The sequence below is a fragment of the Pagrus major genome, chromosome 4, assembly GCF_040436345.1.
Source record: "Pagrus major chromosome 4, Pma_NU_1.0".
NCBI lineage: Eukaryota > Metazoa > Chordata > Actinopteri > Spariformes > Sparidae > Pagrus > Pagrus major.
Window position 1 is genome coordinate 1,986,665 of NC_133218.1, and position 15,700 is coordinate 2,002,364.

Below are 15,700 nucleotides of genomic sequence, written 5' to 3' on the forward strand. Positions count from 1 at the left end.
AAAAATTACCATAACAGCTAGTAATGGTCGAAAGGTTTTGGAGTACTTGACAGAGTAGAGGTTGGCAACATTCACTCTTGTACACTATTAAATAGACAGCATGAAGGTTGTCTTTTTATTTAACACAAAGATGAAAACACACAATCTAACTAACATGTACTAAAAAGTCTTATAAAAGTCAGCAAGTGGAGGAAACTGGTCGCTCCTTTCCTTTGCAGGGATAGCAGCTCAGTGCTAACATGCTTCGTGTTCCTCGGATTGTGGAGTTAGCTGGCAAGCTTTGCATCACAGCTGCTGGTGCTTACTGATCTGGAATACTAGCAGGACCTTGTGTCGCTGCTGTAAGGAAAAGTTCTTTGGGCCTGCTGAATATGTAGCTTGCAGCTCTCAGCAGCTGTTAGGCCCAGAAGAATCCAGGAGAAGAGAACTTGAGGGCAGGCAGCCCCGTGGGGAGAGAGGTGGAGAAGAGAGAGTACAAAGGAAGGAGCTGGAGTTTTGAATATCTGGTCAGAGGGGGGTCTGTCATCCTGACCAATAGTAGCTCAAAGCTGAATTTGCACCTAGGTGTGAAGACTGGGGAATTCTGGGAAACTGAGTTCAGTTTAGTGTCCATTTTGAAATCCACAATGACCAACTTCATCTGTGGGTCCCAACAGCTGTAATTTGATTTCAAAGTAAAAGTAATGACAATTTTGCTGCTTGAGTCCCCTAATGCAGCTATTTTTTGTGTTGTTTTGTTTTTTTTTTTTCTCCAGGTGTGAGGAAAACTGTCTGAGCTGCAGTGGCCATGGAACAACTTGCACCAAATGCAAAGAGGGTTATAGTCTGGTCAGCAGGACTTGTATTGTGAATGCATCATGTAATAATGGTGAGTTTGAAATAGTAACCCACATCTTCTTAGTGCTGTATCGTAGGCAACTGGACTTGTTTCAGTTTCTTGAAGACGTTTCACCTCTCATCCAAGAGGCTTCTTCAGTTCTAACTAACTGGAGGGGAGAGTTACAGGCTGTAGTGGCGTTCCTTCTGGACGTCAAAAAAGCCACTTCCCGAGCTGTAGGCACAATAACTTCAGTCTGACGCGAATGACAGAAGATGTAATTCGGTTCAAACGTTTAATAAAGAAAAAATAAAAATCAAATTATAGTCCGTCACACGGTAGAAAAACTATATGCTCCTGTGCCTGCCGCAGCTCCAAGCATCAGTCAACTGCACACATGAATCACCAAAACAAAGGTCTAATATGCAAGTTTTATCAGGGAGGGAGCATAAATGATATTAACCAACATGAGTTTGTTTTTAAATCTTTTAACATTGTTTCCCTGGTATGCACATGAAATAACATGAAATTATAAATTATGCATCATATTTTAAATTAACTTAAATTCTCATCTTGTGGCTCTTACACAGGCTTTAAACTCTGTGTGGGAGTGTCCTTACAGAGTTGTTAAGGACACGTGTGAGCTCTGAGTTTCAGAGTCGTTAGGGCCACTTGTGGGTCATGTGGGTTGCTAGGGCTAGGTGAGCCCAGGTGTGACTGCTTGTTAAGCAGTGGGGGGGGGGACTCAGTAAAGCATTGCATGTGGGTGATATGTAATGTCGTAGGCCACCTCCTCTGTACAAAGACGGTCGTTCCAGTTTGACATAGATGGATTCTTTTACTCCTCTTTCAAACCATCTGTCTTCTCTGGCCAAGATGTTTACATTGTTGTCCTCAAAGGAATGATTTTTCTCCTTCAGATGTAAGTGCACAGCAGAGTCTTGACCTGAGGAGTTGGCCCTCCTGTGTTGTGCCATTTGTTTATGGAGAGGTTTATGGTGCAGTCCTGGCTGAACAGCATAAACTACATCATTCTGTTTATGCCTGAGTGTTTTGTCCTTGATGATGATGAACAAGTGTCTACCTCAGCGTGTTGGTAGGTTTGAAGTGAACCCGGATATGTTGTTTATTGAAGATCCTCCTGAGTTTCTCAGATGTTCCCACAACATAAGGAAAGACGATGTTGTTACATTTTTCCGTGTCCTCCTCTCTGTCTGCTCTGGATCTTTTAGTGGTTCTGACAAAGGTCCGGTTTATCTAGTAGCCCTAGCAACCCACATGAAGGCCAGTTAGGTCAATGACCCACAAGAAACTGAAACAAGTCCAGTTGCCTATGATATAGCACTTAGAATTACCATGACCTGGATGACTGAGAACCTTCATCAACACTAACCCACATCAGCTTATTCACCTGGGGTTTCCGTTTGACTCTGTGCAGCTTTAGGATCTCCTGGATAAGACCTGCTGTGAACAACCTCCCATCCTGCCATTCACATTATTGTTGATAAACAGTAGTGTGTGTGTGTGTTTATGCATGTACTTGGTCAATGAAACTGATTCAGATTCTGGATGTTAATATCAGATGAAAATGAGATTTCAGGTTTCAGATCACCATTGGTAATGTCTTGTGGTTTAGGTCACAATTCAAGTTTTCCAATGATAGTCCTCAATCATATTTTCTCAGAAATGGACACATTCAATAGAAAGCAGATCTAAGAAGAGAGTCAATAGCCCTTTTCACAAGGAGACGCCGCATTATCGCTGCAGCAGCTCCGGCGTAAAAGACGAACCAGACGAAGAGTATAATTCACACAGCAAGCCGGCGCCGCGGCTCCAAAAGAGGCGTGACGGTACGCGTCATGGTGATGACGTGTGGTTTTTTCAACGGGTTCCCCGGTGTTTACTCGTTAATCTAAACATGTACACACTGACTGTTTATAATCATACTGATGCTGTTATAATGTGTTGTGATTGGGATCCTGACCCATCATACATGACAAAATGACAAAGTTACGTTTTTCTCTAAATAACATAATTACATAATCACCATCAGTAAACAGGACGCTGTCTGACTCTGTCACTCGCGGGGAGGGAGGCTGTTTTCTGGGGGAAAGTTCACTGAAGTCTCAGTGGAGGGCTGACCGTCGCAGTGATTTTTTTCACCGTGACAAACAGTTGGTGAGTTAAAGGAACTTGGGGCAGGATCTGTGAAATTATAAACATGCATTTTAAGATTTTTAATGCTAATGGGTGATGAAGCGTTCAAAACCAAAAAGAATGAGCCCACCCACGTATCTCTCCATTGCCTTGAACAGGCTGTGTGCTGTATAATGTACTGCAATTCGGGCGCGAATTTCCCGCGCAGTCTTGCGGACGTGACGTCAGATGACACTGAATGCGCGTCCTCAACCGGCTTTCGACTTGAATACAGGAAGTAAACAAACGCGGCGGACCCAAACTAGTGTTTGGGTAGTAATGGATTCTGCTACAGCCAGCAAACGACCCACCACCACACAAAGTCCACTTAAAAGTCATACTAAGAAGAAAACAAAGGTTTTATCAGCAGCATGTCGTGAGTCGAAACAAAATTACAAGCAAAGCGGGCTGGCACCTGAATACACATCGGATACGTGTTGGACTCATGGAGGCAGCTTCAACTTGAATTGGGACTGAAAACAGATGCTGACATGGCTCATTTCCTAGTAACCAGGTAAGAAAACATTACAGGTCATGTTTAGAGCTTGATTTGAAAATCATATGAGATCACCGAGGACTCGAGTGACCTAACATGCAAAGTAGCGTTAGCTCCAACATGTAACTTAGTCCACCGCTGTGTGACACTGAGTAGTTACAGACTGCGCATTTTCCACGGCCCTTTAGTCTGAAACCGAATAGTTAGAAATATGTCCCTTTATACATGGGACTGAAAGCCCAACCTGTTATCCGGGAGGTGACGTTAGCAGCTGGCTGTAGCCACAGGCTAACGGTTTGTTTGTGTCTGTGTAGCAACATTAGCCGCTAACACACAGCAATCCCGTATCAGAGACGATATTTCTGTCCCCCGATATGCCGTCTTTGCTTTCGCCCGTGCCTTTCAGACTGCATCAACCGTAACTGTGAATCGCAGCGCTTGTGTGTCGCTACACACAGCGAGCAGCTTCCCGGCTGCTTCATGTGTAGCGGATAAGACCAACGCAAAGGGGTAGCTCCTGCGTCAGGTATCGACGCGAGGGGCACTTGACCAAGCGTCAAGCGTCTGACGAATAGGGATGAGACGGCATCAGCTGCAGTTGTGAAGAGCTCATGCGCGCTCCCACGCCGGCTTGGCTGATGGCTGCAGTTACCCTAACGGCCGCAACGGCCGGCGAGTCACTATTGAGTCTTATTTCTTGATCCTGCCCCAAGTCCCTTTAAAGTTTTTTGCCAGGGACAGACACTGTTTTTCAGGCAGAAATGTGACGAAGAGTCAGTAGGACCGACAGGCTGACAGACACTTCTCCACATATAACTACGGTATTTTTTTTCCTCATAGAAGTTGCCAAAGACACAACCAGTCACTACGTTACTGTTGTTTGGTCCTGTAACGTTGCTTTGTGGGACATTTCTCTATACTTTGTTGAGTGAAGGGTCTGTACAGTTATCAGACAGTGAACACCATCAGACCGACACACCCTCGCTCCGCACTGCCGGCTTATCCATTCACACTGGTTCGGTTCGCCAATACTGTGCCTCTGATACTACCTCCGGAGGCCCATCAGAGGCGGAGGGAAATTTCACCCCTCGCAGCATCTGAAACTTTCACACAGAGGCGGACGCGGAGAATTGGCGCAGGATCCCCGCACGCAAACGGCAGTGTGAATGGGGCTTAAGCCGATTTGACTGTACTGGCTACAGGACGCAGGCAGTAAAGTTCTTGTGCTCAGTCTTTATTTAGTTATGTTGATTCTCTGCCTCTGCTCTGTCTGTCAGCTCACGAGGTGTTCTGTGAGATGGTCAAATCCAACCGTCTCTGTGAGAAGAAGCTTTACCGTCAGTTCTGCTGTCGTACCTGTCTGATGAACGGATGAAAAGCCAACCTCTTCCCGACACCTCCTTCTCTCTTACTCTTAATCTATTAAACTGAAGTGTTACCATTTGGTCAAAGCTATGTCAGTTACAAATATTATAAGGTAATAAAATGTATTTTAATTTGTGCTAAAAACAAGGGTATTTAACTTAAGCTATGCAGTTTTATTTTGTAGGTTGCTAATGGCAGGTATGATTTTCATAGATCTTTTTAAAACAGGCATTTTTAAACTGCACTCTATGGAATGTGTACACACATTTAGCACTGAATTGTTTGTATTATTTTGAACATACACAAGACTGACTAATAATAAATGTGCTTTTTACAACAATGACAAGTACTTTTTAAAAACACTGCTTTTATTCAAAGATAGTAAAGAATTGAGCTGACACTTATTTTTGGTTTATCAAATTTACTAAACTGTTAATACAATTTCATGGTCTCAACTTATTTTATTTTCCATTTCAATGAGTTTTCCTTTTAGGAGTATTTTCACCTCAGTTAAATTGTAAATAATAAACCACACTGCGCTTTTTAAAGACAGGACTGCCACTCCAAACCAGGCGTTTCAGGCAGTGCAGGAGCAGTGTTTTCTGTGGGAGAGTCTTTGGGCTTTTTCACTTTGCAGACCCTTTACATGCACAAAAGGGCTACATTACACAAAAAAGGAAAGGCAAAAACCCAAAAAGCATAATATGGCCTCTTTAGGTAAAAGTAGTTTAAGTACCAAAGGTAAAAGAACAGTGCAGTAAAATGTTCCCTGTCAGTGTTTTACTATTATATCTGATGTTTTTGGATTAATATTACTGCTGCATTAATGTGTATGTGTCATTTTACTGCTGTGGATGTTTAAGGTTGAGCTCATTTTAATTACTTTATATGCTGTTGGCTAGTTTAATCTACAGCAATGCATCATATTCTATAAGATCATCATATGTGTGTATTGTGGCTGTCCTGTAAGAAAAACATCTCATGACAATGTATTTTTCAGCTGATCCAAAAGGATTTTTAAATCGTTTATTTATCTTAAAAAGTAGAATTTTCTGAACCCATGAAGGATGCAAAATTGTAATCTGGGAGGCAACTAGTAACTCAAAAAAATGTAGTGGAGTAAACAAGTACAATACAATGCAATATTTGCCTCTCTGATTTAGTGGAGTAGAAGTATACAGTTGGATAAAATGGAAATACTCAAGTACAAATTCCTCCTTTGAGACATAAATCTGCAGCCGTAGTCTACAGATTTATGTTTACATTATAGAGACAAAGCTATATTACTGTTAGGACTGGACTAATTACCAGGCAGCAGAACCAAAGCTCACTTTTATATTTTATTATTTTATTTTATTTTTTTAAATGTATTATTTGTGAGAATGTTAATATTCATTGATCTTAAGACTTAAGACTGAGTTTACATCTCTCATGGTCTTTGCAACTTAGGGATTCAAAGCTACTCTAGACATGTCTACAGAACAAAATCCCCGACAAACCCAAGCTGACTGTGTAAACTTGTAGGATGGCCTTCGATCTATCTATGGTAGCAGACTTACTGTCTACCCATTTTCTTCCTATTCCTCACTAGGCTAGAGGTGAGAAGCTCTGCAGGAACTTTTCCCTTCTTTGTAGTTAAACAGATAACCATGTATGGGAGAGATGCTTTCTGAGCTGTAGATATAATCTGAACATTGGAGAGACTCAGGAGGATTAACATGACATCGCTCTGTGTGGACAGATGTGCTGTTATTTTGTTCCTCAATGATCATGTTTTATAAACTACTTCAACTTAAGTCATTGGTGTCTCTGAGTCTTCTTCATCTCTCCTGAATGGTCAAGCGAGACGAAATTCCACAACAAAAGCAGTGAGGTGTCAGGTGTGACTGTGCAACAATGGCAAAGGTTTACATGGCCTTATCAGAATTTTGCTTTGGGCCAGGGCGGTGAGGACCAGCTCTGCTTGTGGAGAGAAAACAGAAAGAAGAGGCAAGCCAATGAATGTGCATAAAGGTGAACAAGCAAAGCACAATATGTAATGTATCTATACTTTTACATTCATCCACTTAACATTCTGTTTATCATGTACCTTAATTACATTTAGATGTTTAATGTGTGTTATTATTGACCCCTTTTGACTGATCCCCAAAGGGAATGGGTTTGCTCAAAATTGCCATAAGCAAGTTTTTATGAAAGATGGATTAAAGAACCACGGAAACTGTGTTTGCCATAATATCTATCCAACTTCAAACATTCCTGGGTAGGAAACTTACTTGAAAAACTTTTTTTCTGTGAAATACAGATTAATCTACTTAACTGTAGAAAAACATGCTTATCTTGCTGAGATATGCTCAAAATTGCCATAAGCGAGTTTTGACCAAAAATGAATTAAAGAACAACTGAAACCATGTTTGCCATAATATTTGTCCAACTTCAACCATTCCTGGTCAGGAAACCTCCTTGAAAAACCCTTTTTCAGTGAAATACTGTTTATTATATTTCACAAAGCAAAAAGGCGTTTCTCTCACTAAGAAACGCAAAAAAATAGCCACGAGCAAGTTTTGACCAAAAATGAATTAAAGAACAACTGAAAGCATGTTTGCCATCATATCTGTAGGTTCCTAATCAGTGAAGCCATGAGCTTGACACTCTCCTCCCTGGTTATCCACTTGAACGACAAAAAAAACTCCACTCGATTCCTTCGTTTCTTTTCATTGTTTACTCCGAAAAATAAGGCAAAATACAATAGTCCAGCATTATGAAAATAAAAAAGAAAGGCAAGAGCCAAAGACAGCAAAAATGCGGAGTCTAAAGGTAAAGTAAAAAGCAAAGAGGTCAAAAAACTGTGTGGCTCCACTCCATGACACTGACCTGACTGCATGCTTTACGTCGACCACGCACACACACTCATCTGCATTAAAGGTTACATGTGCGATTTTTAAACCAAAAAACATCCACACATTTTTAAGTGAAATGAATTAAGTACTAACTTATTAATATGAACTGTTCACCTGTAAATGATGTAAATAACCTCTTTTTTATCATAATTAACAACAATCTTTTTTCACATATCAACTTAAATTATTATTCAAATACTTATCAACAAAAAATTGCATTTAGGCTCCTATAATATTCATCAAACTTCAACTATTCCACGGTAGGAAAGTTCCTTGAAAAACCTTTTTTCAGTGAAATACAGCTTAATCCACTTCCCAGTGCAAAAAGACACTTAATTCACTGAGAAATGCTTAAATTACCATAAGTGATATTTGACCAAATATGAATTAAAAAACAACAATGTTTGCCATAATATTAAATTAACTTCAACCATTCCTGGGTAGGAAACTTCCTTGAAAAACATTTTTTTCAGTGAAATGCAGTTTCATCTACTTCAATATGCAAAAATATGCTTCTCTCGCTTAGAAACACTCAAAATTGCCATAAGCGAGTTTTGACTGAAAATGAATTAAAGAGCAACTGAAACCATGTTTGACATCATATTTATCCAACTTCAACCATTCCATGGTAGGAAACTTCCTTGAAAAAACCCTTTTCAATGAAATACAGCTTAATCCACTTCACAGTGTAAATAGACGCTTCTCTTGCTTAGAAACACTCAAAATTGCCATAAGCGAGTTTTGACCAAATATCAAAATTAAAGAACAACTGAAACCATGTTTGCCATAATGTTTATCCACCTTCAACCATTCCAAGGTAGGAAACTTACCTGAAAAACCCTTTTTCAGTGACATACAGCTTAATCTTCCTCACTGTGCAAAAAGACGCTTATTTCACTAAGAAAAGCTGAAATTTGCCATAAGCGAGTTTTGACCAAATATGAATCAAACATCAACTGAAACCATGTTTGCCATCATATTTATCCAACTTCAACCATTCCACAGCAGGAAACTTCCTTGAAAAACCCCTTTTCAGTTAAATCCAGCTTAATCTACTTCCCAGTGCAAAAAGACGCTTATTTCACTGAGAAAAGCTTAAATTGCCATAAGCGAGTTTTGACAAAATATGAATATTAAAGAACTGAAAGCATGTTTGCCATAATGTTTATCCAACTTCAACCATTCCAAGGTAGAAAACTTCCTTGAAAAACCTTTTTCCAGTGAAATACAGCCTAATCTTCCTCACTATGCAAAAAGACGCTTATTTCACTGAGAAAAGCTCAAATTTGCCAGAAGAGTTTTGACCAAAAATGAATTAAAGAACAACTGAAAGCATGTTTGCCATAATGTTTATCCAACTTCAACCATTCCACGGTAGAAAACTTCCTTGAAAAACCTTTTTCCAGTGAAATACAGCTTAATCCACTTCACAGTGCAAATAGTTGCTTCTCTGGCTCAAATTTGCCACAAGCAAGTTTTGACCAAATATGAATTAAAGAACAACTGAAACCATGTTTGCCATCATATTTATCCAACTTCAAACATTCTAGGGTAGGAAACTGATTTGAAAAACCTTTTTTCAGTGAAATCCAGCTTAATCTTTGTTGACCAAATAACAAGCCGTGGGTAACAAGGACATCAAAGAAATCCTCAATGAAAAGAAGACGGCATTCAGAGCTGGCAACAGGGAGGAGGTGAGAACAATACAGGGATGCCTAAAGGTGAAGATCAGAGAGGGTAAAGAAAACTACAGGAGGAAGCTGGAGCAGAAACTTCAGCAGAACATCACGAGAGAGGATCTGGAGAGGAATGAGGACCATCACTGGATTTAGGTCAACTGGCAATAGAGAAGTTGAAAGCAGCATGGACCGGGCCAACAAACTCAATCTGTTTTTTAACAGATTTGATACTGAGGCCCCTGCACCCCCTGATAACACCACCATCAATCCCACTGTTGTCTACCAACTACCACCTTCTCCCCCCCCTCCCCTACCTATCACCTCTACAGTGAGCATCACAGCTGACCATGTTAGCAGACAGCTGGTGAGACTCCACTCGGGCAAGGCTGCGGGTCCTGATGGTGTCAGTCCCAAGGTTCTCAAAGCCTGTGCCCCCCAGCTATGTGGAGTACTTCACCATGTCTTCAGCATGAGCCTGAATCTACAGAGGGTCCCTGTGATGTGGAAGACATCCTGCCTTGTCCCTTTGCCAAAGATGATGCGTCCCAGCGGCTTCAAGGACTACAGACCTGTGGCACTGACCTCCCACATCATGAAGACTCTGGAGAGACTCATCTTGGAGCAGCTCCGGCCCTGGGTCAAACCACTCTTGGACCCCCTACAGTTTGCTTATCAGCCCAAACTTGGAGTTGAGGAGTGCATTCAACACTATCCGTCCGGCTCTACTGGGTGAGAAGCTGACAGCAATGCAGGTGGATTCCCCCCTTGTGACCTGGATTATTGACTATCTGACTGGCAGACCACAGTATGTGCGCTTACAACACTGTGTATCAGGTAAAGTGGTCAGCAACACCGGGGCCCCACAGGGGACTGTCCTCTCTCCCTTCCTCTTCACCCTCTACACCACGGACTTCAACTACTGCACAGAGACCTGTCATCTCCAGAAGTTCTCGGATGACTCAGCAATAGTTGGATGTATCAGTGAAGGTACTGAGGATGAGTACAGGACTACTGTGGACAACTTTGTCACATGGTGTGAGCAGAACCATCTACAGCTCAATGTGACAAAGACCAATGAACTGGTTGTGGACCTGAGGAGGACCAAGGTGCCATTGACCCCTGTTTCCATCCAGGGAGTCAGTGTGGACATTGTGGAGGATTATAAGTATCTGGGAGTCCACATTGATCATTAGTGGGGTGCCTAGGCACTCAGTCATTTAAAATTGATGCAAAAGTTTTGTTTTCTCTTCTAAATTGAAGATAAGGGTCTATAGAACAATTTTGGTCCGAGGGACAAGAAACCAGATTGAAAGAAAATAGTTTTTTGGCCCATTTTCTAAAATGGCCAAAATCGGAATTATGATTTTTTTTTAAAAGGTCTTAATTTTCTTACTTTTGCTATGTAATATTATTTTTATTGCTATTGCAAGTCAGTACTATGTGGGGAATCAACTGTTGCTCAAATATGGAAGTTTTGAAAATTATGGTATGGCAAAAATCTAAGGTGGCTACCAATTTTCATACCTTTTTTTAAATTAATTATATTAATAACTATAGTAACTTTGGAGAATGTCCTTAGTATTGTGAATAAGGGAAGGTGTTTATTATTTATTCCATTTCACATACAGTAATTTGGTATAAGCCTAATGTATGTCAAGAATATTTTACAATCTTACATTTCATGCCCTTTAGTTATTTATCCTTTATTCCTCATTTCTTTATTTTCTCTCTTCTACTGCTTAGATAGATTAAGTTCATTCGTCTATGTGCCTCATTTGCAAAGTCCATTCAGTCCATGTAGGAAGAGTGAATAAATGCCTGAAGAATACAGTAATTCCATCGTGCATTTTTATTGATGCCCCTCAGTAATCACAATTCACTGAACCACTTGGCTAACTCTCAAGTTAGTTAAGTTCTCATGGTACTGTTATTTTGAAGTGACTGCATAAGTTGCAATGAACATAAAAAGTAAGTATTCCTTCTTTTACTGTTACTGCTGAACCAACCCTAAAAGAGAGAAACAGAAAATCTAACAGGTGTTATGAGATGCCTGGGACAACGAAATGGCAGCTATGCATTCTGTGCCAAAAACAAAGAGAGGAAAAACTTGTTTGCCCTCTTGCTAATCCAATTGTCAGTCGTAGAGAGGGAGCATACACAGATATTATAAGCCTTGCACGTCAGTTCAGAGCAATTGGTGCTGCTCCCCAAACCAGATGTAGAACTTCCAGATGAAGAATCCATACATCAGAATCGTGCTGCCTGGCACAAAACCTGTCGTAAGCTTTACCAGCCAACAACACTTGACAATGCAAAAAAACATTATTCTGAAGGATTGCTTCCTGCCACAAGAAGATCTGGTATTCTGGTTGCTGTTGTGTGCTGGGGCAGCAGACTGAGAGTAGCAGATGCCAACAGACTCAACAAGCTGATCAGGAAGGCCAGTGACGTTGTGGGGGTGGAGCTGGACACTTTGACAGCAGTGTCAGATAGGAGGATGCTGTTGAAGTTGCGGGTGATACTGCAGTATGGCTGTCACCCTCTCCACAATGCTCTGGTCAAACAGAGGAGAACCTTCAGTGAGAGACTAATTGCTCCCATATGCATCACTGAGCGCCACAGGAAGTCATTCCTACCTGTGGCCATTAAACTTTACAACTCCTCCCTCTGATGATTGGACTCAAATGGCTATATATATTTATAGATGTATATATATGTGTATGTATATATATATACACTGAACAAAAATATAAACGCAACACTTTTGTTTTTGCTCCCATTTTTCATGAGCTGAACTCAAAGATCTAAAACATTTTCTATATACACAAAAGACCATTTCTCTCAAATATTGTTCACAAATCTGTCTAAATCTGTGTTAGTGAGCACTTCTCCTTTGCCGAGATAATCCATCCCACCTCACAGGTGTGGCATATCAAGATGCTGATTAGACAGCATGAATATTGCACAGGTGTGCCTTAGGCTGGCCACAATAAAAGGCCACTCTGAAATGTGCAGTTTTGCTTTATTGGGGGGGCCTGGGGGGTCAGAAAACCAGTCAAATTGGAATCCATTTCATTATATATAATACATATCGCCAGTACAAATGGACTAGTGGAGAAAAATATTACATTTGAAAACATATTTACAGACTGATGTGTGTCAGGGCTCAGGTACTACTACTACTACTCGACCCTGTCCTCCTACTTATCATCATCATCATCAGAGCCAAGCAGCAGGGATCAGGTACTGGACACTACTAATATACTCCTCCCCTTCCCCCCTCCTGTGAGCCAAGCAGGTGCTCCAGACCAACATGTGTGAGGGCACAGGTACTGGACTGATTGATCCCCCCCTCTCCCCCCTCCCTCCTCTACTCCCCCTCTTCCCCTCCTCCTTACTCCAATGGGACGACAGACTCCGAAAGATTAGACAAGACACAGCAAATAACCCCAATCTTGTCAATCAATGCTAGTGCCTCACCTGGTTTTGTTGCCATGTGCTCTATGGGCATAGCCCTGCTTTGCAGAATCTGATGTTTTCTTCTAACTAAACCTATGAGCTGTTTTCTCCCCTTGGTAAATGCAGGTATCTGTAGTGAAGCACTGTAAAATTCCACACTATCGCCAATATTGAACCCACGGTCTGCTAGGACAATATCTCCAGGTAACAGGTTTTTTAGTAGGCTGTCTCTATTGTGATCTGTTTATCACTGACTCTCCCTCCCCAGGCACAAGATATGTAAGTGACATAGCCCTGGGGTGCAACACCAATCAGAAATTTTACAGTATGGTGATGCTTGTAGTTGGACCACGTTTGTGCTTGGGCTAGTAAATTAGAGGGCCCCTCAATAAAAACTTTGAAACAATCAACTATCACAGCAACTCTACATCCAAATGCCTGTCTGAATCCCATTGGCATTGTAGCTTGAAGTACATGTCGCTCTGGCCACTCAATTTGAAATTCTAACCTTTCATGAAGTATGTCAATGACTTTATGCAATACTCTAGAAGCAGTGGGCAGAGAGATCTTGAACCTGAAAGCTAAATCTTTCAGCAGGAGATTTAGTCTCAGCCTCTGCAAAACTAAAATGAACTGTTCAAATTTAGACAGCACAGACATAGGGCCACAGGTGATGTAGGGCTCGCACAGCTCAAAAATCTGAATTAATACTAAGAAGTTAGGGAGCCCTGTGTAGAACTTTGTCTTGTCTTCATTTTTTTCAAAGGACTCCTGGTTGAACTGTGTGTCTAGTGCCTTGGTCCGAAGATCTCCCAGCTCTGTTGTGTTCTGTCTCAGAACATCCTCCATCTTCTCGATGTCATCCATCGTTAGCTCAGTCTGACATCTGGCATCTGCATAGCCTGCTAGCAGTGGGGAGCATAATTAGTTAATTCATGAATATGAATCATGTGAATTGTTGTGAAGTTATCTTTTTAACAACCTTTTTACAAACATGCAAGTCCTCTGGTCCAATTATACAGGGTGTCCACAAAGTCTCTTTACAATTTAAAAAATGTATTACAAAAGCAGTTGAGATATCTTAATCAGATCTGTTCTATGTATTCAGTGGTTATCAAAGTTTGTAATGACATTGCACTTGTGTATTTCAATGAGAATGGTGGTTTATTGAAACAAAATCGGATACGCACTCAGCGAAACTACAGGATTAAGTATGGAAGACATCCGTCGTAACGTCTGTCAGTTCGTACATGGCAACAGGACATTTATGGAGACAGGGACAGTGTTGGATGAAGGGAGGAGTGGACGACCAAGAACATCTGAGGAAAACATCTATTGTGTAAGACAAGCTTTTGATTGTTCGTTCTCATCCATCCGTACGGCTGCGATTGTATGCTTACAAAGGCACTCGAGCCAAATGATATAGAGGTGTATTAAATGAGACAAAAAACTTCAATATCTACTCATTTTGTAATAATTTCCACAGATGTGTCTATTCATTTGCTTTTGCAATACATTTGTTAAATTGTAAAGAGACTTTATGGACACCCTGTATTAGAGGTTCTTATATTTCTACACAATCTAACCCTCCTAACCCATAGTTGCATCCCTGACAGACAGGCCACATACTAATCCTTGGCGTTAACATGTGGTCTGTCTGTCAGGGATGCACCTATGGGGGAGGAAGGCTATTAGGGTCTATTTTGAAAACCTAATTCGAGGTTTGCATAGATTTTCTGACAATCACATCTGTAATATTTAATAATAATGCCGGTTACACATCTTAGTACAATAATTTACCTTGATCACTTAATGTCCCATTCCCACTGATGCTCTCTGATTGTGGGTTGTCAGCTGGCTGCTTCGGTTCGGAGCTCTCGTCTGTCTGCTCCAGATCCAGGCTCATAACCAGGCTCTCAGCTGTCTGTTGGAGATCCAACATAGCCTCTGCACATTCCGACCGTCTTTGTTGGTTTTCCTTGAGCTTCATCCTCTGCTCTCGTTGAAGAGATGCCTCTGATTTGGGCTTAGTTTTTTGGTAACTGAGGTTGACCGTTGGAGCCCAGTCTACCGACTCAACGTCACCCAAAGCGCTAGGGCAGCCTAAAAAGTCCCAATGAAGTCCATATTAGACTACCAGTAACTTAATCATAATCATTACTAAGTAAATGGGCATTTAACAACAAACTAATGCTATAAAGACAGGCACAAAAACCAAGTTAGCGAGCTAACATACCTCTGACGAAGTGGTCGCCGCAGACACGGGCATTAGCAGACTCTGCTCCTCCCGACCGCAGACGTAGGTTTAAAACCCACTTTTTACGGTGTTCTGTGAGCTTTTTACATTTCTCACCTTTATGAATGACAATCTTTGTTACTCTGTAAAGCACATTTTCCTTTTCTCGGTTGGAATGATTGGAGCAGCCGTAAACTACACAAAATGTAGGCATTTTCTCAGACGGCAGATCCTCAGTAATTAAGCTACTTCACTTCCTGCCCTCCATCTGAGTTTCGCGCTCTCGCGATGCAGCAATGTGACGTCACGTGAAAGCGACCTATTCCTGCCCCGAGGATGTTGGCGTAGGTACACTAATTGACCCAAGTCGACTGGAGGACAGTACACTTTGTGTCAAGTTCAATCCTTTCTGCGGCTTTCTGCTCAGCGTACTCTTTAGCTCTAGCATGGGCATAGCATAGCGGCTCCTGATGCACCACTAGCCAGTCATGTGTCATCTTGTACTTGCTCCCGCTCTAACAGGGCATCTACAGGGAGCTAATTCTGCTAAGTGCT

The 15,700-nt window shown here is 41.4% G+C and overlaps 1 protein-coding gene across 2 annotated transcripts in view; it reads left to right on the top strand.

Moving 5' to 3' along the window:
- The window catches only part of pcsk6 (proprotein convertase subtilisin/kexin type 6), a 46,368-nt gene extending 39,698 nt beyond the window's left edge, over window positions 1-6,670 (top strand). The window contains exons 20-21 of one of the 2 annotated variants that reach the window (XM_073463738.1): window positions 756-868; window positions 4,787-6,670. In XM_073463738.1, coding sequence (XP_073319839.1) covers window positions 756-868; window positions 4,787-4,884 — 211 coding nt within the window. In that variant the 3' untranslated portion in view covers window positions 4,885-6,670. The remainder of the gene's footprint in view (window positions 1-755; window positions 869-4,786) is intronic. The other variant, XM_073463737.1, reaches the window with a different exon arrangement.
- The last annotated feature ends 9,030 nt before the right edge of the window (window positions 6,671-15,700 follow it).